Raw genomic sequence first — 26,440 nt, forward strand, 5'->3', positions numbered from 1 at the left:
TTTATGCTATAAAGAAAAAAGAGAGCCATAGTCCTAAATTATCAGAAGACTGAAGCTATGTTTTAATCATTTAGAAAAACTCCAATGGCCATTAGAAAATATCATCCAATAAAGATTTTGTTCATTGAAGAGAAATCAGGCAAACTCTTCTGACACAGGAGGGATTTAATTGAGTTTTTACTATGCACAAAAGGTGGTTTATTAAAAGAGACGAACAAGTGGTCACTGAGTTTTAGTGCAGCTGTGAGTTTGTTTTCCTGACGCTCAGGCTAAAGCACCAAGAAGAACCACCTGTGCCCCGAATGAGGCCAGCAAAGCAGCTGCAGTAAATCTAACCTGTTGTCTGTTCATCTAGCTTTGTACCAAGTAGTAGAAGTCATAGCAGGCAAACCATATCAACCAAGAGGACAGTGTGGAAGGCACTTTGCAGTCTGGGAACAATACGACTTTAAGGGCTTTTTCCTCCCTTGCTTTAGCTCTTCATTTTAGTGGTGAAAGGAAATGTTCCTCACACCCTAGCTGCTGGGCCGGGTGACTGAAGTTCATCTTCCAGGAATACAATTAAACCACCCTGTGATTTCTAGTGTCCTATCTAACAGCAAATGACACTAGTACTTGAGAACCTGTCTGTTTCCTGCCTGTCTAGAGTTCTTTTCAAGATAAGTCACAACAGAGTGAAGGGCAGTTACTTTCTTCAGCTTTGGATCATTCAGTCACTGTGGAGGGCTTTCTGCCCCAGCCATTCTTGCACAATGTGCTCAGATGGGCTGCAGTGCTGTGTGACTTTGAGAATTCCTTACAGTCTGAATTAAATACTCTGTTCTTATTCCGAGCTGACTGGTGGTGAGACCTTGTTATGATATTTCTCTAACTTGTAAGACATGAATTTGGCCTTCCAAGCAAATACAGAAAAAAGGATGATTTTTCCCTTCTGTCATTTCCAAAAGAAGTTAATTGTTGGCAGAGTTTGTTAATAATTGTCAGTGTAATTCCCTGTTAAGACACACAATCACAGCCTTCTCTCTCCTGGAGGACCAGAGCCTCTGTAACACTCACTACCTAGAAGGACCAAGGTCAATACCTGGTGGGTAAATGAGTGAATAAATGGGGTAATACCTAAAATATGGGCAGCTGCCAGGGGATGGGCAGTGGTGTCTTTAAATATTACACAGCAAAAACTTTACCAGTTTTCCTTGCTCTGGATAAATGAAACATAAGAAAAATGTGACAAGAGTCAATGTTTTTGCGAAAGAAGTCACAAAGAAGGGAGTATGAGTTTCAGTTTAAAAAAGTATATTAAGTTGTTCATAGAAGATACAATTATAAGTGTGTCACTTCTGCTGATAAACAGTGGTAATAACAATTGTAGCACAGCATTTGGCAATAGGAAAAGCTCTTAAGATGCTGAGCAAGTGGATTTATTGCCTAAACTATAATAGTCGAGAGGGATGAGAACAAAGTGCATAGAAGCACAGAGAAAGGAATGAATGACTCTGGTGTACCATCTACGATGCTGCCTTGGCAGAGAAAGCTCAGGCAAGAAAGAGCACTGTGGGAAGAGGGAATCACATCAGCTTTAGGGGAGAGATAGGATATTCAGCCCCTTTCTAAAAGGATGCATGACCAAGGTGGTGATACATAAATCAGACTTGTATAGCCCTGATATGTTGCAGGTGTGATGAACAGTTATTGCCATGCTCCTCAGAAATCTCCCACTCCAGCAGCCAGTGTCATCCATGAAATCCAAGTGGAGGATGCCAGTCGCAGAATCCTTTCTCTCTGACTAGAGTTGGTCTATGAATGGTACCAGCCAGGTCAATCAGTTTCTTTCTCTGTGATCTTTTTTCAATGTAGACATCATGGAAGATGAGTAGTCCCCTTTCTGGGGCTTCCACATAAAGGAAGATTGTTATATCTGATGGCATGGGCAGATGTAGGCTTCCACATAAAGGAAGCTGTCTGAGATAATAGAGTCAAAATATAGAGAAACACAGATGGATTTGCATATGTTGAAACATCCCTGCATCCCTGGGATGAATCCTACCTGGTCATGGGGTGTAATCTTCTTGATGATTTGCTGCATTCTGTTTGCCAGTATCTTTTTAAAAATTTATTTTATAGAGAATAAAACCAAGGAAAATAAAACAGAATAAAGCCAATCAAAACAAGACTATGTGTGTGACACAGGATTTCTAAGTAAGATAATAGGAAATCAATAGTGGTTACCATAATGCCTCTTGTTGTCATCAAAATAGCTGCCCATACCCTCCGCCATAGTAAAATCAAACAAAACATAACAGAATAGAACCAATAAAACAAAACAATGAAGGCAATACAGGACTTCAAACAAGACAATAGTAAATCCAAATTAGCTACCATAATATAGCTTGTTATCTTTGAAATAGCTGCCCATGCCATCAGATATAACAAAATCAAACAAGACAAAACAGAATAAAACCAAACCAAATAAAACAATGAGAATGATACTGGATTTCAAAACAAGATAATAGGAAATTAATAATGGCTACCACCTGCAGAAGGAGATCCCTATAGATGCTATATTGCTTCTTGCCATCCTTTGAATAGATGATCAGACTACCGGCTTTGGACCTGCAAAGTCAGTGAAACACTAAACACTACAAGCATTAAGTTGTATTTTACCTCAATAGCTATAATCACAGCCTATGTTTCTCTGGATCAGCTGGTTGCTTATGAGGGGAGTGGGGGGGATGCTGGCTTTTCTTGTCTCCCTGCCTGTGCACCAGAAGGGGCTGGCATCTGGCTCTCCCCCAGTCAGACTGCATAGGGTGCCGACTCACAGGAGGTCTTAGCTTCTTGTTAACTTCTTGTTCTTTTCCCCTACAGTCTGTGAATGGCCGGTTGGCCAGTATCTTTTTGAGGATTTTTGCATCTATGTTCATTAGGGAGATTGGCCTGTAGTTGTCTCTTTTGGCTGGATCTTTCTCTGGTTTTGATACTAGGGTAATACTTGCTTCCAGGAATGATTTTAGAAATCCTGCTTCCGTTTCAATTTCATTAAAGAGTTTTAGCAATAGTGGCATTAGTTCTTCTCTAAATTCCTTGTAGAAGTCAACAGTAAATCCATCAGGACCTGGGTTTTTCTTCATAAGTTTTTAATTACATTTTCAGTTTCATTGACTGATACTGGCTTATTTAGAATTTTTATATCTTGATTTAGTTTTGGCAATTCATATGTATCTAGGAATATGTCCATTTTTTTCTGTATTTTCCATCTTATTAGAGTACAGGTTCTTGAAGTAGGTATTAATGACCTGAATTTCTGCAGGGTCCATTGTGATTTCTTCCTTTCATTCTAATTGCTTGAATTTGTGTTTTGTCTTCCCACTTTTTGATGAAGTTGGTTAAATTTTATTTAACCTTTCAAAGGCCAACTCAACCCATGTTTATAGCAGCACAATTTGTAATAGCTAAATCTTGGAAATAATCTGAATGTCTATCAACTGAAGAATGGATAAAAAGATGTGGTCTTTTATAAAATGGAGTTCTACTAAGTCCTAAAGAAGGATAAACTGTAGACATTTGTAGGTCAATGGATGCAACTTGAGACCATACTTGTGAAATAAACCAGGCTTACATGTGCAAACATTGGATTATCCCCCCGGTTTGAGAAACCAGAAGAGTAAATAAGATCCAAATGCCCAATAGATGTTATAAAAGGGGAAGAAATTGTTCAAAATGAAAGAGGAACTGGGGCAGAGGAAAGGGGAAAGGAAAGAAGGAAAAGGAAGAAATATAAGATAGTTATACTGCTTATTTCTCTTAATTCATTGATAGGAAAGGTTTGTGCTAGTATCGTTTGGAGAACAATGTTGTACCCACCGAGTAACTACTTTGAAGCTAACAGTACACAATGTATTAACTATTGTTATTCTATTATTTTGTTTTGAAATTGTCTTATGTTTTTACATAAAAAAAGACCCTGAAGGGGTAGAAATAGAAAAGGGATTTTTTAATACAAATGTACAAGTAATGTTAAGCACAGGTGAGACAGGCTCTTCTAGGTCTGTGTTGTGCATGGTGTGGAGGCTAGAGGTCTACAAAACATGTTTTTATGGGGTAAGTTTTTATAGGATTGTTCTGTCATCAGCAAGCTTATATAGCTTTATTATTTTCACATTCATAAAATTATATTCATCTCAGAAATAAAAGCTGGCCCAGCAAGGCCACTTTTAACTTTGCCCACTCTCCTCAAACCCCCTCCCCGTCCGCAGGATGTTCCTACATTATGGTAAATGATTTCTTTTAAGTAAATCTGTCTAGAATTAGTGTGTGACTTAATTCCACTCATGTAACCAATCATGTAATAACCTGCCATCTGCCTTGTACTTCCTGCTTGCAAACTGTGTTTAAACTGAACTCCAAGCTGACTGTGGCTGGTGACTTGGATACTGTTACAGTCCCCCAGCCCGCTGGAGTTAAAGTCAATAATGTTGCCTTCAAGGTTAAAAAAAAGCACTGATCTAACCATTACTTTAAATAATTAATTAATTTGTTGGTACCAGGAATCAAACTCATGACCTCATGCTTACCAGGCAGGCACCATAAAGAGTTTAGATGGAAAAATAGATAAATCAGATCTGAGTTCTAATCCTGACTATATGCTATATTAATTGGATTGTCTTTGACTAATCTCTCAGAAGTCATATCTTTAAAAAACTGCTGACTCCTTCCTTTTCTTCCTCAAAGAATTTCCATGTTAAATACTAAAAGGGGGTGATATAGTCCAGAGGTTCAGGACTGCATCTGATATTGCATAAGGATTCACATTTAGTATTGATGAAGTGAAGTACAAACTTTTAGACCTGAATTTAACTTGTGTTGTCAACTGAATCCTGATATATTTACCATTTAAAAGTCCTATATATATCCATTTAAATGGCACCGAAATAATGATCCTTCAGGTAGCAATATATACCTCTGACACTTATTGTGGTTTCAAAGTGTAGAGAAAGAAGATACAGATAAAAGAAAATTGGTCCTGAGTTGAAATTAGGTGATGGATATGTAAAATTTTATCATATTATCCCCTCTCATTTTGTATATACTTGAAAATTTCCACAATGAAAAGAAAAAAAAAAAAGGAACCCTTATTGAGTTTAAAGTTGGGTTTGATCCATTTCTAGCAGTTACTTAATTGCTCTTGCCTCATTTGTCAAATAGGGGTTAAAAAAGTGGCTGTATCATAGTTATGATGGGAACAGAGGAAAGAAAAGAACAGCTGTAAAATATTTGAAAGAACTGTTTGTGGCATACAATATGTATCAAATCAACTTACCTATTGATATTATTGTTACATGTTATATTACTTTTATATTAAAATAATCCTAGAAAACATGTATCTCTGTTTAACAGTTACAAAAGTAATCGATGATAGAATCCACTAAATATCATTCTTAATGGAAATTTGGAACAGCCAGGCAGGGGCAGGGCCTATTACAAAATCTGCCAGGACACAGGGTTCTTCGTGGGTCCCCGGGCAAGCAAGCAAGCATGAGAAGATCGACAATAAACTTCTGTTCCCTTTGAAGTTTAACTTCAGTGAACTGAGATTGGGACAAATTTCTCCCCATCAGACTCCAATCTTTGTTGGCGAAGGTTCCTCCATCTACACATGTTTAAATCAGTATACAGTTTCACTGCTGAGGATCTGTGCTTCCAGGTCCCTCACTGAGCAAACGGCTTGTAAGTACTAACTGTGGGTGGATGCAAAGCAGTTAGAAGGGAGACTTAAACCAGGTTTTAATTTGAGCAGTAAATAGAAAAGCACAATTATTTTATCAGTGATGCCCTAGGCCAGTGCTTTTCAAAGTTTGATGTCCTCATGAGTCACCTGGGATCTTGTTAAAAACGACCTGGTTTTATTCTGGGGCAGGACCCGAGACCCCACCTTTCCAGTAAGCTCTGCCTGATGCTGACATGAATTGTCTATGGGCCAGACTTGGCTTAGCAAGTTCCTAACTGTGCTGAGAAATGACCTGACACCTGCTTTAGGACTTAGCCTTCAAGGATTTGGATGAGAGATAGCCAGGAACACGTTTGGTCTAAAGCATTAGTTGGAAGGATTCCTCTCTGATTTTTTTGCTTGGTTAAGTTTTTCAAAGACCAAAATGAATGTCTACCCATTTTCAGATGTTACATTCTAAGCTAAAACCCTCCCAAAGCAAAAGTTCTGGGTACTAGTATTACCAAGGAGAAAACTGCACAATTTAATTCCCTAATCAAGTGTTACCCACTGGGCAGAATTTAGCATAATCCTTATTTTGGATCTATCCCATCCCCCAACCTTTTTTTCCAGAAGAGGGAGAATTAGTATTTTACAAACAGGTCAATAATTTTGTGACTTTAAAGATAGCTTATCACTAATAAAGTTTCCAATTGAAAAAATAATTAATTTGGTCAAGTTGAATTCTGAGAAAAAGATTGAAAAAGACGGTTTGGCAACTGCGGTGTCAGGGAAGCTTTCCAGAAGCTCTTAATGTTTGTAATTCCATTTGATTCTAATCAAGAAAGGGCAGGATAACTGCCTGCAGCAGGAGGATTGTTAATTTTTCTGTCACTCTTCACCTGTTATGATGATATCTGTGCCACTGTCTAGGTTAATATTTCCCCCAAATTTCCATAAGTATATTAATAAGTATTTGTGCTGAAAATGATTCTGAGCTCAAATAAGTTGGAGAGCCTGCAGTTCAAGTTTAACAGACCTTTGCCTCTCCACCTTCTGAAAAACCGTGATATGTTAATGAGCCCGGGGTCCTCCAAGACGGATCCACAAAATGCCAGCTTCCCAATTTGACTTGTTGACTTGATTGCGAACTGTATTTTTCATGACCTGTTTTTAAATTATTTTAACTGTTTGGTATCCAAGTATAGTGGCACACATCTATAATTACAGCAATCTGGAAGGCTCAGGCAGGAAGACTGAAAGCTTGAGCTGGGCACAGGCAATTTAGCAATACCCTGTCTAAAAAAGAAAGGGAAAAAAAAAGATAAAAAGAAACGAGGATGATGTACATCAGTGTGAAGTGTCTGGGTTCAATTCCCAACATGGAAGAAGCCAACCAGCTAACCAAAAACCTAAACTGGCATAGTCTGCCTTGAGAAACTCTGGTTTAGAGAAACCAAATTTAACAGACTTTAACAGAATTTAGTAATCTATAAATATTGAACAAGCAAGTAGAAATCTTGAGTGGGTGGATGTGTGGGGGAGGAAATTTCTGCAAATATCAGGGGTTAAAAAACCCCTTTGGGAAGATAAAGGAATCGTAGACTATAGGGATTTAGAGGGAAGACAAGTTAACCAAAGCCACTGATACTCCTCATGTAACACATTGGAAACAAACCGTACTTGTCGATGTTCAGAATCTGAGACGATTGGTAAGACTCATCTTTTCTGTGTCTGAGTTTCACATGCAGAATGAAGGCAGGGATGCCCAGCTCATAGGGTGGTGGTAGGGACAGACAGAGATGTAGTGGGCACAATCACCAGCACACGGTAAGAAGCACCTGGGTGCTAGCTTGGTTTTCTCGTGGTAACCAGTGGTTTTCTGGGTGAAGTACTGGTGTGATTCCTTTCTTTCTTTTTTCTTTTAATATGGTTTCAAAAAGGTGATGGTAGATTCCTGCCAAGATCAGCTGAGGTAATGTTTTCAAAATAGGCACACTCAGTTCCCTGCTCAGTTCTGGTGGATCGTAATACAGTGGTGGCAGTAGGGAAGGATGGATGCGTGCCTATTAAAAAGTTTCCCCAGAGATGGTTGTGATGCACTCCTAAGCATCGCTTCTGTTATCTGCAGCAAATCTTTTAAGTGTCGATCTATTGATCCTATGGTAGTTCTGGGATATAATCCGTGGAGTAAAAAGTTTTGATGGTTAAATGTTTAGGAATCTATGTTAGTACCCGCTCCTTTTCTTCTTGGGTCTTATTAAAATATCAGACAAGTTCAGCAATACACAAAATTTAAAACTGGTAACTTACTGTCTTCTAATCTTATTTGACTTCATAACGTTATGTGTTTTGGAATGCTCCTCCACAATGTTGTTCAAAACATTGGTGCAATCCTATGGCATAGTCTTAGCCAAGAGTCATCCACCCTCAGGAATCTTTTTAAGGGAGAAGCTAGCAGAGAGCAGCCCAAACCCTTCTTCCCTAGGGAGTGGGCTGAAATTTAATTGTACTACTTAAATTTTTCCTGCCAGCTGGATGCTTCTACCTGGACTGAATATTGAAAGTGATAGCTATGTGCATTTGAGTCAGCATCTCTAGGTAAACAAAGGGCCAGGGAGCTGAGCTGCTCTAGATTTTCAGAGCTGGGGCTTGGAATTCTGGTTCCAACTGCTCCAGCTCAGTGACTGAGAGCAAGTTACACGAACTGTCTATGCCCAGTTTCCTTAGGTGTAAACGGAAGACAGTGAGAGCACCCATGTCTTGGGCTGTTGTGACAGTCATACAGTCATACAGAGTCAGACAGTCATACAGAGTCCATAGTGTGGACTCCTGTTTATTACTGAATTAGGGGAAAAACTACTCTTGAGCAAAGGGAAGGGGAGAATCAGAACAAGAATAGAGAACTCTGGAAATCTTAAAGGTCAAATAAATCTTTTTTTTTTTCATATATGAATTTACTTTTTTTAAAAAAATGCCAAGTATCCTGTGAGAATTCAAGGTTAAAGTATGAGAGGCTTATTAAGTTGGCTGGTCCAGAGCACTGGAGTGTGAATGACCCTTTCTCCTGACTTCATTCAAGTTAAATCCCAAATTGTTAATTAATATGCAAGAAACAGTTTGGGAGTTTCTGCCAGAGACAGAAAGAAAAGGCACTGGTTGAAATACAACAGCACTGAAGTGATTGCCCAAGAAAGAGTGAAAAAGATTCAGAATTGGATGTGGAGATTGAGGGTAGGGTGGGTGACGGGGAGATTCACAAGCAAATGTGAGTTTACTGCTCTTAGGACTTAAATAATAACCTCAGCGTGCCATGCATGCTGTCAGGCTTAGGTGCTAGGCTTACACATATATGCACACACACAGGTTCATACCTGCACTTGCATATGTGTGTGTAAAACATATATTTATTACATACTAACTAATGATGCAAAAGATTTGAAAACCTTTGGTCATGAAACCAGGCTCCTGGGCCCTAAGCCCCAGTGTAGATTGTTACTGGCGGTCTAGAAGAACTTTGTGAACTCAGACCTGAGCTGCTCCTGCTTTTCAAAAACACTAGGGTGTCTCAGTGACTGTAGGAGAGACAAGCAAAGGGGCGACCAATCCAGAGGCCATGCCTCAGCTCAGCGACTGACTCAGAGGTTGCAGACCCGTGAACAGACAGCTGGGTGATGGTGATGGTGACCCAGTGAGGGTTGCTCTCATTTCTGGTGGCAGCAGTTGCAGCCACAGTGGCAGCAGGGACAGTTTTACAAAGTGGGGACAAATTCTATACCTTGTTCTTCACTTGTCTTATCTTTTTTTAAATATAATTTCAAAACTTAGGGAGAGCTGTTAGCATTCCCACTGAAAGGCCAAGAAGAGACTTTTGAGGACTCAGTTCACACCAAAAGGAATTATTATTATTATTTATTGGCAGCATTGGGGATTGAACCTAAGGCCTTTGCTCGAGCTACATCCCCACCTCATTTTACTTTTTTTTTTCACTTTTTTTTTTGTCTTTTTCATTTTTTTTTTATCAGTACCAGGGATGACTGCACACTTGCAAGGCAGGTTGAGATAGCATCTTCCTGCCTCGCTAACTTGCCCAGGCCATGTTCAAACTTGTGATCCTCCTGGCTCAGCCTCTCATGCTGCTGGCATTACGGGTGTATGCTACAATGTCCAGCTAAATGATGACTTTATGAGAACTGCTTGTCAGGTGCTTCAGGGGCGGGAGGTAAGGCAGGATGTGCTGTCTTCTTTGGAGAAGGAACCATCTAAGTGAGTGAAGCCCAGTTTATGAGACCTTCTGAGGAATAATGAACGTTGCCTTCTTTCTCTCCAGTCCTCTGACTTCATTTGATTTCTCCTCAGCCAAAGAATGGCAGAGTGAAGAAAAGCAATAGAATGTTATTCTTTTCCCGTGGCTAGAGAAAGGTGCCGGGTGGGAAATCAAGCCTCAATAGGTCAATGCACATTGCTTGCAAAAACCACTGGTACCAGTACCAACTACTTATTAATCCCTTACCCTATACCTGCCTTCATGCTGTGATCTATGTCATTTAGTATCTAGAATTACCCTGAGGGAAGGTGTTATTTTGTCCTCATTTTCTAGATGAAGAAACTAAGGTGTGGCAGCCAGTAAATGGCAGTGTTTGGTCTTTAAATCTAGATATCAGACCCCAGAGCCTGAGCTCACAACCTCACAATAATGCTTTTCCTAGGATGTCCAAGGTGACTTTGGGGTAAGCTTGAGGGCTAAATAGAAGGGTCAGTGATGGATTCCTGCCTCAGAGAGGAAGGCTGAAATGGAAAAATAGTTCTCATACTCTCCCGCTGCTGGGGAAGGGGCACAGGAGTATTGGTTCATGGGCATGGGGCAGTGCTGGGCAGGAGGAGCTGGCGTGGACACAGAAGAGAGGATTAAACAGGAGCATGTGACCAGTTCTTAGACTCCTTGGCTTTAAGCATAGAGTGATTTTTTCAGATGAACAGAATGAGTCTCTGTTTAGGAACTCTGATGCCACCAGCAATTTATTTAGCTTTGCTGAGCCTCAGTTTCCTTGTCTGGGATATGGGCAGAAAATCTGTCTCAGAGGAGCCAGTGTTTCTAACATGCCAGGGAAAGAGGTATTGGCTGCTTTCCCCTTGTGCAGGTTCAGTTTCCCAGCAACATGAGCTGGCTGTGTCCCTGTAACCCCTGCACGGATGATCACAGCGTGGGTCCTACCTGCTGTGAGAAGCCCTTCACCACACATCGCTGCTTGAGGTTCGTCTCCCCATCCAGGTTGGCAGTTTCCAGGTGGCAGATCCCACTGGGGTCCGAGGAGAAGAGGAGCAGGATGTCTGCGGGGATGACCTCATTGCACTGCATTTGGACGAAGTCTCCCACGCGCACATCCTTCCAGCGCTTCTGCACGAAGCTCTGCTCTCTCCTGGGGTAGAAGGAAGACAGGGTTTCAGTGAGCTTTAAGATGCCTTAGGAAACTTATCAGTCAGTGGAGGGGGTTCCACCTGCACCTAAATACTCCCCAAGTCCGCCTGTCACAAGACTACTCTGGATTCCCAAATGGCTCCAAATGGCCGCCATCATCATCTCTGCGAGACAGTGAGCCATGATTTATAGAAACCCAGTAGCAAAGAATGTGTTCTTGTGATACTTAGAATTTGATTAACTGCAGGCTGAGGGCCACTGAATGGGAACTGTGTAGCTTTTGCTTTCTTAGGAAGAAAAAAAATTTTAAAGGGACTTAATTCTGTATGAGTGGTACTATTAATGTATGCCATTTGCCAGCATGGCCAGTAATCACCAAAGACCAATGAAAGCAACATTGCAAAGAACTGGGATTAAGATTTTTTTGTAGTACTGGGATTTGAACCCAGGACCTTGGCGCTGAGCTACAGTCCCAGCCCTTTGAGACGGAGTCTAAGTCACTGAATTTGCCCAGGATGGGCCTGAGCTTGCAGAACTACCTCAGTTTCTCAGAGTGCTAGGACTATATATATTTGACACTGCTCTCAGCTGTATTGTTTTTGATTAAGGGGAAAAGAATGGCAGTAATAAAGATGAATACATTGGTCACATCTAGGGATACTTAGGGCAGTGATAAGAAAATTCTCCATAGCCTTGGCATCAGGAAGAAGGCACCGGAAACTTTGATGGGAAGGGACTCTTAGTAATGACAGAATTGAACCAAGGGGCTGAGGAAATCTGAGCAAATGACACACTCAATTTATTAAGCTTAGATCATAGCAGGAGCAGCAACAATGACAAATTTAGCATTTCTACCCTGCTGAGCACTAATGTCATTAATATTTCATTGACTTGCATAATAGTCTGTTGGCATAAATAAATATTTTCCCTCAGAGCCTCCCAAAACAGAAGCGAAACATGAACTGGGACCCAGCACGGCCCGAGGCCCACAGCTTCTGTGCTCAGCTTGCCGCGCCATTTTCGGCGGGGTCAGCTGGGCTTCCTCCCCTCCTGTGCTGCTGTCCCAATGCTTTTGGCTTTCACATCATTGTGGAGGCTCTTCTCTTGGTTTAGCCAAATATTTAAAGATGATTTCTGCTCTCCTAGAGGGTCTGGTCTATCCTATCTTCTGCTTTGCAAAAAAATATTCCAAGGCATCTATCAGGGGTCCTGTAAAGCCTTTTGGGCAATGTGAACCCAGGTGTAACATTCAAAGTATCCTCAATTATTCTTTGTATAACAATTTCAAGATTTTTTTCTGGTGGTGTGGGCTCTTGGAAGGCTGCCTGGCTGCAAGCTGGACACATCAGGTTCCTGATGCCTGGAGCATCAGGTTCTCTTTTGTGCTTGCTACTCTACAGCTGAGGCCCTCAGGGCAAGTTGTTTCTTGGAATTAAGCAGCCCCAGGCTTCCAAGTCTGCTTTATCACAGAGAAAGTAAGGTATTTGGTGTGTTCCTTGCCACTTTGAGGCTCTCTGGAGAACCCCAGATAAGCCTTTCCTGGTCATCAGAGATTCTTCCAGAAGTCTTCCTCAGACCCCTGAAATGAAGCTGCCTCCATGTGAAAAGCCAAGGAAAGAGTGATCAGTCTTTAAAATAATCAGAGATGGTGATGAGGGGTGGTCTCGAGGCAGTGACTCCTGGCTCCAGGGTCTCAGTGCTGCAGACTCAGCTTGACCAATCCATGAGCAACACCATCCAGATTATCACTGAAGTCACTTCTAAGTGTTGGGGGCAATGTGTCTGTAACATTTTAGTCACAGTTCTCCCTTACATGCAGAAGCATTCAAGGACCTCTGAATGGCTTATCTCAGTGTATATTTCTACTCTATTTCATATCACTTTTTAAAACTGAAGAATAGGGGCAGTCACGGGGTCACTTAACTGTGTCACCTCAGAAATATATATCATTGGAAATCTGCTTATTTATACGTTTCGGGTGAGTGCCGTTGTGACTGACAAACACTTCAGTCTCTTTACTGACTTGGGGCTATATTGTGTTCTGCAAAGCATGTTGGGGGCTGCTGTTTAAGTATTGAAGTATAATGAATTTTAAATGCATTAGAATGCTCTGTACTCTTGGGGAGGAGATGGTTCTTGCATGCTGAAGGAGGGACTGGTTTTCTATCATACTGTTTTTCTTTTTGAGAGATGGTTTAGAAAAGGATTATTAAACACTACCACAAGGAACAAGAGGTCATCATTCTTTTGTGATCTACTGGATAATGCTTTGGAATGATGGGTTATCAGTTGTGCTATAATCTGAATGTTCTGTCTGGTGTTTGAGGTTGAGCTTAGGAAAAAGATTTTCAAGCAATATCCTGATGGTGCTTCGAGAGCTCACTGGTCCAAAGGATTGGGCAAAGGTTGGCTGGGATTGGTGCCTTCTGAGGTAAAACAAAGTCAGTGACCCAGCATCTCATCTATGGACACTGAATTTCACTCTTTCTTTCTAATAAAGGACTCTACTTATTATGGGAGGTGGCTATTAAGATGAAGGCAGGCAGAGGGCCCTGGAGGTGAGCTCAGGCATACATGTGTTTATGAGCAATCAGTTCTGTAAATGGGGCTGTGATGCGGTCCTGTCAATCACCATCCTGATGGAGCCATCACAAGATTAATGAGGCACTTGCGAGCAGTATGCCCTACCAGACCAGCCCCCTCCATATTCCTCTTACTCCTCAGATTCTGAGGAGGTCACCGCTGTCCTGTTGCCTCTGCCATTCCTTCATATGTCATCCTCTCTCCTTTCGGACAGCACACAGCAGAGAAAGGACTTTTCCAGTTACTGGTTTGCCCTCCCCACAGTGACTGCTCATCTTTGGGTCTGTGCTGTTCAGACAGGCACGCATACCATCCACACTAGACCATTGGGTGTCCAGGAGGACTAAGCTATGGGCTCAACATGATTTTGTGGTACGTGTCTTAAGAAAACAAATTTTTGGTGGTGGACATAGTTTAGTAACACATAATTTGAAGAAGTACATTTCCAGCAAGCTAGTGATAGCTGTGCAATACAATACTAACACAAAACGTTTAGTGACGAAATAAGGGAGGCACACAAAGGGAATTTTCTTGCAGTTCACCCCCTCAATTCTCTGGCATCTCCTTTGCCTTCTTCACTCTCAGGAATGTGTCTCTATAAAAGCCAGGGCTGCACAGCCTGAGGGTCTAGCCAGGGAGGTGGTGAGTAGCAGAATCCAGCTGAAGTGTTAGAGGAGCATGCTTCTGTTTGGGATTAGGCCCAGATGTGACCGGCAGCTGGCAGAAGCTGCCTATGGGGGTCAACCTCAGTCCAGCCTGTTCAGAACAGCTGCCCCAGGTGGGCCTGTTCACACACACTGTCCACTGTCCCCTTGTGCTGTGAGTTTGCACCTGGAAACTGGCTGCTATTTTAGTTTCATGCAATGTTCACTGCTGTTTAAAAATAAGACAAACCAACATGGCTTGGGACAAGGACTCCATCTGGCAGATTTTGCCTCGAGGAGAAATTAAGTGGTGCAATGTTAAACAGCGTTCTGAGAGGGGACAGGGCTTATTAAGAGGAGATAAATAGCAAGAGATGTTGGTAACCAACAATATGTCATAGGAGAACAGGTGAGAGGAGAAAGAGAGGAGTAGAGGCTCCATTTCTCCAGTAACTGGGTTTTATGAAAAGAATTTTGTAGAACTGTTGTAGAGGAGACTTGTCAGGAGGATAATCTGTCTGGTGGACATTGCGATTCAAAATAGGATGATAAGCTGACCTGAGCTGCCCTTTAGCAGGCTCATTAAATGCCAGGCCTAGATACTCCAGGCGTTAGCCCTGGCGTGAATGGAGAATACCAGGAAGGAGTGCAGTATATGGATTAAGAGCATCTTTGAATCCCAGTTTTGTCACTTAAGACCTGTGTCACTTTGGGAAAGTCACTTGACCACTGAGAGCCTGTTTTGTCTCCTGCCATTTGAAGGCAGTGTGTGCGCTTATCTCAATATTGCTGGAAGAGGACAGGCAACATGACCATACAAAGGCCTGAGCTCATGGCTCTGCACTTATAGGTTCTCAGTAAATACAGGCTGCCTTTAGGATAAGGAGGAAGGTGGCAATTGATTGCTGGTGCCTCATTCTGAAGCCCCCAGAGTTTTCTTCTTCATGCTATTTTATGCTTCAAATTATATTTCATGGCTTGGGTTTAGGCAACAACAACCACCTGCAAACACAGGAAACTGTCCAAATCCAAATCTTGCATTAAGTCCAGAAAGAGGGACCAGATTGAACCCTTAAGGATCTGGAAGGTGGCCACCAGGACAAATTTCCAGATGTGTATGTTGTTAAAATCTGGACTGGAGCTATGCTGGAGCTCCAGTCCAATCCTCATTCTTCAGATGGAGAAACTGAGGCTGGGGCAAGGGAATGACCTGGCTGGCTATGGTGCACAGTGACGAACCTGAGGCTGGACCCTTGGCTCCTCCCACAGCATCAGCAAGAAACATAGGCTGTTGCTGATTTGGGGACACTTGTAATACCCTCCAGCTGAACAGCCCTGGGTCAATTGGAGCTGCATGGTGGCTGATGAGCTTTGGAGTCAGGTGAATTGCGTTTGAAACCTGGCACTATCTTTCCCTTGAAGCGCAACCTTGAACTTGCTGCTTAACTTCTCTCGGTTTGGTTTATTCTTTTATCAAATGGACAAACTTCTTCCACAGCTGCTTGTGAAACTTCAGACAGTAACGTGCCTAATAACCTCCAGCAAGTGGTATTTTACAGGTGCTAATGCTATCCCGGTAGTTACTATGTAACTTGGAGCAGACAGGGCCAATGCTTTGGAGATAATAGTCCACAGGCTGCTGTAGGTTGTTACCTTCATTAGCCCAGACAGAGTAGATGTGGGGATTTGGGCTGAAGGAGGCTGGGATGGGGCAGTAGAAGTTAGAGGAAGGCAGATGGGGTCACATAACCTTTGTGCCTTACTTGGCCCCAGGAAATGGCACAGACACTGAAGGAGTTAGGCTGGAAAGAGCCTGTGCCAGGGCAGAAGCAGGCGGTGGGACAGGGCTCTCCTCAGCCTGCTGTTCTTTGTCTTTGGCACCTGCTTGTCTGCTACAGATTACACAGGGTGTATGCAAAGCTTGGAAGACTTGAGAAACCTCAGGAGGGAATGGTGGAGGCCAGATGGACAGTAGGGGACACGGGGACACCTGGATGATGTTTTTCACTCCTGAACTGGCCTGCTCTACCTAGCAGGTTGAGGGTTAGGTGGGAGAGCACAAGCCCTAGATTAACAGGTTGGGGCTGAATTTATTTGTCAGCAGGATGGAGAACAGAATGTCCTCAGAGGTGATGGTCATGGAACACCATGCTTTAGAGGACAGGGTTGTCACAGGTGTTTTCCTGCAAGGCCCTGGGCATAGGTTATGCGTTAGCAGCCTGGGGTTACAGGCAGGCACGCAGAACTGCCTTACATGCCTTTCCTCTGATCTCTGCAGATCAAATTCCAAACTTTCCCTTTTTACCTCCAGGCACTGAACATCAGCGGGGTGACATTTTGTTCCCGCACTTGCTGTATAGCATAGTTCTGTTTCCTAATGGTTTCATCTGCCTTTTATTTTCATCTCTGCAGTAAGCATGCCAAGAGCTGACACAATGCTAGGCCTTACAATGATGTACATTTTGGCACTGGGTATGTTGTCTGGTCCATGGGGAGTGGTCAGCAAGTACTTGCTAAGGAATTTCTTATAGAATTGACTTCAGGATAGGATGAGAGAAGCTTTTTCCTGACCTTTAGCTATTTTAACATCCAGTCTATGTCTTTTGGTTTTGGACTCCTCAGCAGAGACCTCTATACTAGGATCTCATGTTATTGGCTTACATGTGTGTGGATGCAGACCTCAACCCCATGACCATTTAGCTGCCTGGTAATAAGAACATTTTTATTATTACCATTGCATCTATTTCATAGATGAGAAAACTGAGGTTATTTAACTTGGGTAACATCACACAAGTGTGTCAACTGGGACACATGAGGTACAGCTCTGGGAAAAGCATTACTTTCAGTGGTTTCTGACTGTTCGGGAATCATGGGCAAAGTTGATGAAGTCCCTGAAGCAGGTGACATAAACCTAGCTGAGGCTGGTGAACACATGAGTCTCACCTTTTGGCATCTGAGCTCTGTAATGGCAAGACAGAGGCTATAAATCCTCGGTTGCTGAAATACAAATCATGCCTGGTGACAGGAGTGTGGAGCTTCAGGGACATATGAATTCTTGCTGATGACTCTCCCACCTATGAGTTTTGAGAAGGACTGAATTGGTCTTTCCTGCAATGACAATTTGAAATCAGCCCAAATGGTTTATAGCTTTCTGCAAGCACAGGGCCTTTGGAGTAAGCATTAGGAAGTTACAAAACAGATGACTCCAGGAGGAGCCAGCGAGGTTTGCTGGTGCCAAATACTGAACAAAGGCCTGGGGCTGGATGTCTTGGTCTGGTGGTCTGTGTCCCCAGCCCATGGCACTGTTCACAGTCACGTTTCACAAGACACTGGGTGTTTCTCCACTATCTGTATTTTTCAGATTCTTTCCCAAGGCCCATATTGCTGTGATTAAAGTTTAGTTAAAGATTTTTGTCTTTTCTCACACATGTTCAAACTCCAGTAGTGGCCTGCCTTTGTTAGTGTCCTTGGGTTCAGTTCATGACAATTCCTGGCTATTGCGATTGTAGAGTTTTCCTCAGCAATGATTTTGCTCATGTCTTATGAGTGCAACTGAATGCCAGGCACCATGGTAAGCAGTTTACATGTGTTATCTTATTTAATGCCAGAAACAACTCGGGTAGCTTCAGGATAAAGATGAGTTTATGTGTGTGTTCTGATGGCTCCACCAGAGTCTAGGTCCCGCTCTTCTCCCCAAATTATTTTACTTCCTTTTGGGTTTTTCAGTGAGCTGCTATTCAGTAGAAATTATAGCAGTGGGACCAAATGGCTGCTTTATTAACTGCTGCACATATCTGAAATTCTAATGCAGTCTACATTAGAAATCTAGGTTGTACCAAGTAGATTAGTCTTTAGGCTAGAAGCTGCCCTTCTTGCATCTAAATCTCCATGTGCCTGTTCAGGTGTGCTGCAGGTAGGATAGATTGACAGGAGTTTCCTGAATTCAGACTTTAAAATCCTGCCACATAGAATGGGAGAAGAAAATATGAGAGAAAAGAGCGTAGGTTTTTGTTTTTACAACATTGCAATCTTGTGCATAGGCAAGGGGGCTCAGTGAGCATGCTTGGCTTTTATCAACACATTTAGCAATTCTCTCAAATCAGTGTGAAGTACACTAAGAAAGAGGACAGCTCATTGCTGGGCCTGACATTGAATAAATGGCTGGGAATTTATATATTGCTATTTATGGTACAGGGACTGAATTAAACAGTTTATAAGGGTTATCTCGCTTGACCTCATGGGTGTGAGATATTGTCCCATATTGTCCTCATTTTATAGATGTTGAAACAGAGGCCCAAAGGATCCAGTACCTACACAAGGCCAGTGCAGCAGCTCTGAGCTGAGTGCAGTCCTGGGCCAAAGTGCCTGATGGAAGCAGTTAGTGAGGTCACTGGGAAGCTGCTTCATTCATCCCCACCCCGTCACATTGCACACTACAGTTTTTAGAGCACCATTATTTACAATTCCTCCTGTATGTCATCTGCATATCTTCACAAAATAGACCTGAGAGAGATTATGATCATTATTTAAAGATGATACCAATGGGTCCCCAATTGTTGTAGTGGCTTACATTAAGCACTTGCAGCCCACATGCTGTGCATGTTCTTAAAAAAAAACTCTACAGTGACAGATATATAAAAGGGGACTTTTGATATCTATATCCATTAACTCTGTTACATGTTTTGTGTGTGCCCTAGGACAATTGCTCTTCAGTTCCATGTGGTTCAGGCAGGCTGAAAGGTTGGATGCTCCTGAGAGTTAATTAACAGCATATCTGAGTCAGGATCTCTGGTCCCCTCATCCCTAGGTTTTCCAGTGAGGACACAGACAAGAAAGGAAACTGACAAAATCAGGCTGCAGGCCAGCTAGGTGAGGGCCCCATGCCACACTGTTGGAAGACTGCTCATTGTCCTCTAGTAGATGGAATTATTTTGATGTTGGAATTATTTTGGTGATCTATAAGCAACTGCCTGACAGAAGGGAGACTCCCTAAGTCTTAGTGAAAACTCAAGTTAATTGAATAGGAAATTAGTTTTTGTCATTGTTTCTCTACATTCCCGACATTTCTTGGTCTTGATCTTTCTGATGCCAGCATAAGCCACAGGCACAACTCCTTGCTGTGAACTGAAGTGGGCTCCTTCAGAGCCCTCCTGAAATGTCAGCTGCATAGGGAAGGCTTCTCTTCACCTTTAGATTCCTGCAAGTAGACTGCATCTTTGGGGCTGTTCTGTGGCTTTGTACCCAGCCCACTGGAGCACATGGGGCACTGTAGCTGTTTATAAGTTCCTCATGACCACTGGACTGAGAACCTGGGAGGGTCCACAGGGCCTGCAGACAGTGCACACACCAAGACCTGAATTAATATTTGCTGCAGAGATGAATTAGGGGTGACAGTCACTGAAATTTAGATGGCTTCCACATAGGAATGAAAACCACTCTGGGTTCCCTTGGTTTGGATACCTCCCGCCATAATCCATGCTTTCTAAATACAAATAAAAATTTACTACATTGGAAAATACAAATCTCTTGCTGGGTATGGTTACCAGATTCATTAAACTGAGCCCTGGGAGAAACGAAACTAATACAATTCTGAAGCTAATCTCTCCTCAAAGTCATTCCATAAATCTGATTAATGGATCACCTTTAGACCACAAGCACAGTTGCTATATTAAAAGAAAATACACTAACAGGATTGTAATTCTATTAACAAGGCCTCTGCTGTTTGCAAAAAGATATTTCCTCACAGCATAAACAAGTCTGGGTTTGATGATGCATGGGATTAGGCGATGAGTGAAATTTTAAGAGCCCTGGTGTCCAAATGCACAAAAATGAGCGAGGAAAAAACAAAAAGGTGGGGGAAACACTGGCTTCTGACATATATAAATCTGAGATTAAACTAAAAGAGTTGATGCTTGAGGTATTTACTTTTATTAGCTTCTCAGGAAAAATAGTGTCGTCTCAGATCTCGCGTGCTTTGGGTAACATCTTCCCATACGTCATGGATACTCGGCAAAGGCATATGCCCTGCAGCTTCTGTTAGTTAAGGTAATGACTAACATCTGTGTAGCATTTCTAGCTTCCTATTCGGAGACTTTCATAGACTCCGTCTACTTCTGAGTTAGTAGACTTTTGGGACGCTGTATGCAGTGTCGCAAAGGGTTATGTGTCTTTGATATGCAGAAAGCAATTTACAAAGAGTGTAGGCTGGAAAATGATTTAAAGTAATTGAGTTGAGGACCTAAAAGTGGCCTCTGTGACATGTGACATCTGCTCTTCTTTCTCTTGGAAATTATTATTATTATTTACATTTGGATTATACTTTGAATAGCCTGTGCTGTTTCTTGACACTCTTGGAAAGGACTGTAGCTTGGGTGTAAGAAACATCATTACCACAATTCCATTGCCTGTCCTTAGGGACTTGGCATGTGACCCAGTAGGGTCCACTGAGATGTGAGTCAGGTTTCGGGAGTATGCCTCCTTGATCTTCCAAGAGGACTATCAAAAATATCTTTTGGACTTTGTGGGTTATTGAGTGTATTTGTAAGGGTTGGTGCTGTTGCAGCCCTCTCTTGGCCATGAAGCAAGTCAGCCTGAGGGTTACTATGACACAGACAGAGGATGATTGAAAAGGACAGCTGAGCTGGAGTTTAGAACGTTGGTTGAACCTATGCTGATGACTTTCCTACCTCAGGATATTGGTAATTACTTAAACCAATCAAATCCCTTTGTTGTTAAAGTCAAGGTTTCTGTTGTGTAACATCTTTCCATACATCTTGGATATTTGGCATAAGGGTTGGCAGGGCAAAAACATCTCAGTGGACACAGCTGAGTTAAACAGAATTGGACAGGATACTAACTGAGGTTCATCCCAGAACCTTTCCTATGTCAACGTGCATTGTTGGAGTCAAAAGAAGCATCATCTACCTAACACTGCCCAAGTTTATTGGGTTTAGTTCTTTCATCCTGCATCTCACAGGATCTAGTCTGGCTTCCCAGCTTTATGAAGCAAGAGCCAACAGCTAAGTGACGATCTTGTTATTATTCTGTAGTTGTAGGTGTGGGCCTGTATTCTGACGTCTATGTCATTCTCCTTCTCATCCCAAAGAGGGGCCCTCAGTGTGGACAAATTTCAGAAGAAACATCTATTCTTTTGCAAAGATTCAAGATTCCTAAGATATGTTGCAAATGAGGGGAAAAAAGTAGAACTTAAAGTAAAATAGGTTTGAGGTGTTTGAAATAATTGTATTAGCTGACAACACTAAAAAATCAAGTTATTGCACACAAAAACACCAATTTTAGTTTCCTTAATAAGAGGACCTGGCAACATTAGACTCCTGGATACCTAGATGTTTCTACCTACAAGACAAATGGCCAGCCCTGCCTCCTGGGGTGAATATGTGGTCTGCCCAGTTTTTTGTGGTCACCACGATTCCCTGTTGCATCCTGACACTGATTCCAGTGCCTGAATAACATTGCGTCCCATGCCACACATATGGTCCCTTTTATTTAATTTACTAGTTGCCATATAGTGGATTTTTATAATTGAAAAAGTAAAATTTCCCAAATGACTTAATTTTTTTCCTGAAATCCAGTAAATTTGGAGCAACACTGAGGCAGTGCACACTCTTTATGGGTCCCACGTGTGTCCAGGGTCTCCAGGACTGGTATTCATTCTGTGACCATGGATGCCTTTTTCAGAGACAATCTCTGTATGCTGTCATACTGAATTCCTTGTGGGAGATACTCCCATGGGAGCCCCTTTGTGTCCCCCACTGCTAGTGGACCGGTGGACTAATTTCTAAATTACTATCGTTTGGTTTTCTGATGTCCCTGGCAGCCATTTTAGTAACACAACCAGCCAGCTGGCCCAGGTGAGTCCCACTCCCAGCACAGGTGAGCCTGTGGTCTGATCCACACTGATTACTCACAGAAGAGGCTTATTATTCCAGGAAATTCTGGCAGGTATCATTGTGGCCCACTTACATTCCTCCCCAAGGAGTCAGTTTCTTGGCTTGCCATTGTGCCATTGTTCAAAGTTATTGAAGGAGAAGGGTGGCAAACAAATAGCAACAGGTGGATTGGTGCCCAATGACAAAGAATGCTTCCTTAGAAATTACCTCTTCCGAGCAAAGCCTCACACCTTGGTGGTTATTCCTTACTCAGAGGTGGGTAAGGTCTGAATCTCAACTCAGGTCTCAGGGTTGCTCACAACACTCAGGACAATTAGTTCTGGTTGGGAAAAAAAATCCCACAGCTTTCAGATTAATTTTTCTAGATGGGAAACTGTGACCCAAAGCTCATTTTCTGCCAAGGGGTGAGCATGGAGCTGGATTTAGGGGCTCTTCAGAGACAAACAAATTCTCATATTAGCCAAGCTCCTTGGAGTCTTCCCTGGATACAGTTATAGAAATAGCATTTGCTTGGAAGCCCTCTCATCAGCCAGCTCCAGATTTATTACTTTCCACTCCCACGGGAAGAGAACCCCTCCTTAGAAGGAAGCAGATCCTAACAGGCTGGAGTGCACACCTTGAAGCAAGCCCCTCTCAATCTCACAGTAACCACAGTCGCTGTACCATTTCCACTGCAGTGAGATGCTAAGGTCAGAGAGATGGGTGCTTTCCTTATGTGGTAAGAAGCTAAGCCCATGTGGGGGTTATTCAGTCTTCTACAGTGGCTGGCAGCTCATTTATACTCTGTCACTGGAGTCTCTCAGGAAGCCAGGCTTTTGTCACAAAGTGGAGATACACTCTGACTCTGTCTTGTTCCTTTATTGAGAGACAAAATGCTGTCTATGCCTAATAGTCCAGATTGGTAATTTTCCCACTGGGATTTGTAAAACGGCATATATAAAGTGACATTAAATCATGTAGCAAGATGGTGGCACATGGTCTTTGTTTTGTTGGGAAATCAGAAAAAGATGTTCAGGGACAGGCTTGAAGGGAAACAATAGGAACTTTCTAAAGGTAACTGCAGCCTGCATTTGTTGAGCATTTATTACATGCTAACACTAAGCATTATCTTGTGTAGTTCTCACAAGCACTCCAAGAATTACTCTAATTTTAAAAACCCTGAAGTGAGGCTAAGGGAGGTTACATCAGTTTCCTGGGCACATGTAGTTCGTAAGGTCCTGAGATTGTGTCTAAGCTTGCAGTGGCCCTGGCTTTTCCTCCCAGCATCCGCAAACATGCTCAAATATGCTTATGGCCACCGTGCACTAAGGTGGGAAAATTAATGTAAAATTCTTACATGTTGGGAACATTTGTAACAAAGAAAATGTCACCTAGTACAGTTTTCCTAATTTTAAAACACTCAATCCTCTTTAGATTTTTAAACTGTAATCTTCACTTTAGAGAAGGAAACACTTCATTGAAATAATATCACCAGACCCCATCTCTCCCTCCCTTCTTTTACAAACAGTAGCTGTAGCAGTAGTGGCTACAGAAAGATCAGATGGCCAGCCAGGTGGCCCAGGAGTCCTTTACCTGCTGTAGACGAAACACTCCCGGTTATTGATGACTCTATCAGCTTGGTACCTCCGGAAATCTTCCCAAGCATCCTTGATGGCAGTTATTGCGAGGATAACACAGACTGGTATTGTGCTCACTCCGGGCTGGAAAGCACTGAGCACGGGGATAAAGTTCAGAATCACAATGCCCACAAAATAGAAATTGGCAAACCGGTGGAGCTGCTCGAAGATGTTCTTGGGTAGGAAGGACAGTATGGTATACTTGCTGGTCTTAATTTGATTCCCTCGGTATTGTTGGTTGGGGTTCTCTTTTGCAGACCATCCTTCGAAAGGCAGGTTGGAGACCACCACTCGTTTCCTGTCTTCTTTCTTTTTCCTTCTCTTCTTCCCTTCTTTTCTCATTTCTCCTCAGTCCTGCCTCTTTAATTCTCATAATTTACTTCTCATCTTTTACTTGCCTTCTTGGCTGAATATTCTTTTCTCTTCTTTCAAAAGCAAACTCAGCATGAAAAGCCCAGACACAAACACCAGGGGAGAAATGCGGCCGGAGAAGAGGTATGTATCCACTGGGCCACTTCCTCCTTCTTGTCTGAGACTCCACCTGTTGGAATGTGGACGTCATCAACAGGTGTCTTCCTTTTCATCTGAGGAAGCCAGGAACAGGCACACTAACTCTGGGTCCTAAAACCTACCTGGTTAGCTTCTTTTTAGAAGAAACCAAAAAAACTCAGAGGCTTTTCAAATGGAAAACATTTTGTGGTTGAAAGACATTGCCTGACACCTTCTAAAGACTTTCAACTAAACTTTATTTCCTGAGATGATCCAATTATCCTAGAGTCTAAGTCTTGAACTGTCAAACCCACTTGTACTAATACAGTGTCCTTGTACTTAATAATATGAATATTTTCACAAGTCAAGGATTCCAACTTTCGCACTGTTAGCATTTTTGACTGAATATTGTTCAATGGGTGTGTGTGTTCTATGTATTGTAGGATATTTACCAGCACACATGGCTTCTATCCACTAGAGGCCAGCAGTGGGCTCTCTACCAATATGACAAGTAAAACTATCTCCTGATATTACCAAATGCTCATTGAGGGAGTCAAATTTACCTTCAATTGAGAGTCACTGAATAAAATGAACCTAAAATAAGCAAAAGACTCATCTTTTGAACATGCTGATAAATTAGCATAACCTATGTGCAAGAGAGAAAACAGAGGCAGACTTCTTTTACCTTTCATATATTTGAACGCTGGAACCATTTATCTCTGCATCAAAACGGTGTCTCCTGAAGTCTTCCATGCCATCTTTAACCATGATGATGAACAAGACGATGGCCAAAGGTAACATGGTAATCTCCCTGTGGAAGACTTCCATAGAAGGTATCCAGTTCAGAATGACCAGGAGCAGGAAATACAGGTTAGCCCACCTGCAAGGGGCAAGCAAGATGTGAGCAAAAACCAGAGAAGAAACAACAAAACAAAACAAAAACAACCATTCTCCTCTCTACTTCTTCCCAACTGGTGGTCCTTGCTAGCTAAAAGGACATTCTCTCCCAATGTCACCTTAAACATTATAATAAGGTCTTTGAAACCAACAGATCCAGATTTGAATTTTATTTCTATGGTTTTCTAGTGTATTTTCTCTTGTGTAAAGTGGTGAGAACCCAGATTTCCCTATTATCCACCTTAGCACCACCATATATCTCTCCCTGAAAATACTTCTAGTAATTTTACATTGTTGTAAAATATAAAAGTGAACGTCTTTCACTAGGCAGTACATTCAATGAGTTCTTTTGTCTACCCCGTTTTTTCTCATGTATCTCTGGTGTCCAGCAGACAGAAGCATAAATACTTAGTAAATGAATGAATGAGAAAAACTTCTTAATACGTAAATGTTTGGATGTCCAAGGAATAGCAGGCCTCAGAGGCAGCGTTGGCTGAGTTCACCTAAGTGGGAAATACTTGATTAAAACGTGCGTTGTTTGGACAAACGGATATGGACCTGTGAAACTGCTCGAAGAGATTCTGGGGCAGGAAAGTGAGAAGAGTGTATTTGGTGGTGCAGATCCTGTTGCCTGAGTAGCTCCTGGAGATCTTCTCCCAGTCCTGCTGGCACACGCAATTGTTGGGGAACACAACCCGCTGCTGAGCCAGGCTGGCGCTCTGAGTCTCTCTCTCTGGAGACAGCAGTGGGGTGGTTTCTGTTGGAGACTGGGATGTGCCATCTTGGACTCGCCACTGCCATCGGGGCCAACATGAATCCATGGCGAAGGTCATTTTGGTGGCAGCTTTGGGTCTGAAAAGAGACATAGGAAGTTCCTGTGGTCAGGCAAGGAAAGTGGCATGTTGGCCTCATCACTTGTCTATGTCAGGTAGGAGCTGGCATCCAATTCTAGAAAAACAGGTTCCCACCCTATAATCGCTATGTTCTGGAGTCAGACATAAAGTAAATGATTGTATAAATAACATACAGCTAACACTACCTAATGTCTTGGAAGCAGTCATAGGGATGAGTGCTGTTGAGGACCTAGATGGGACATTTAGGGAAAAGCAGAAGCATATTGGGCTGTGACCCTGGAGGTCAGGATCTGAGGGCCGATTTATTCCGAAAACTCTGAGCTA

General features: G+C 42.4%; 1 protein-coding gene and 1 long non-coding RNA gene across 4 annotated transcripts in view; one reads left to right on the top strand and one right to left on the bottom strand.

Annotated features, from left to right (window-relative positions):
* LOC134471604 (uncharacterized) overlaps positions 1-26,440 on the top strand; it is a 155,093-nt gene that overhangs the window by 116,348 nt on the left and 12,305 nt on the right. The window lies entirely within an intron of this gene.
* Positions 1-26,440, bottom strand: part of Atp10b (ATPase phospholipid transporting 10B (putative)) — a 306,922-nt gene that overhangs the window by 79,955 nt on the left and 200,527 nt on the right. For 2 of the 3 annotated variants that reach the window (XM_063230738.1, XM_003473343.4), the window contains 3 exons: positions 25,821-26,114; positions 25,051-25,245; positions 10,920-11,124 (listed from right to left, as the gene is read on the bottom strand). In XM_063230738.1, coding sequence (XP_063086808.1) covers positions 10,920-11,124; positions 25,051-25,245; positions 25,821-26,095 — 675 coding nt within the window. In that variant the 5' untranslated portion in view covers positions 26,096-26,114. Of the gene's footprint in view, positions 1-10,919; positions 11,125-23,832; positions 24,421-25,050; positions 25,246-25,820; positions 26,115-26,440 lie in introns of those variants that run through there. The other variant, XM_013156194.3, reaches the window with a different exon arrangement.

Source organism: Cavia porcellus, unplaced genomic scaffold (assembly GCF_034190915.1).
Source record: "Cavia porcellus strain 051 isolate PalLab524CR breed Dunkin Hartley unplaced genomic scaffold, mCavPor4.1 scaffold_19, whole genome shotgun sequence".
Classification (NCBI taxonomy): Eukaryota; Metazoa; Chordata; class Mammalia; order Rodentia; family Caviidae; genus Cavia; species Cavia porcellus.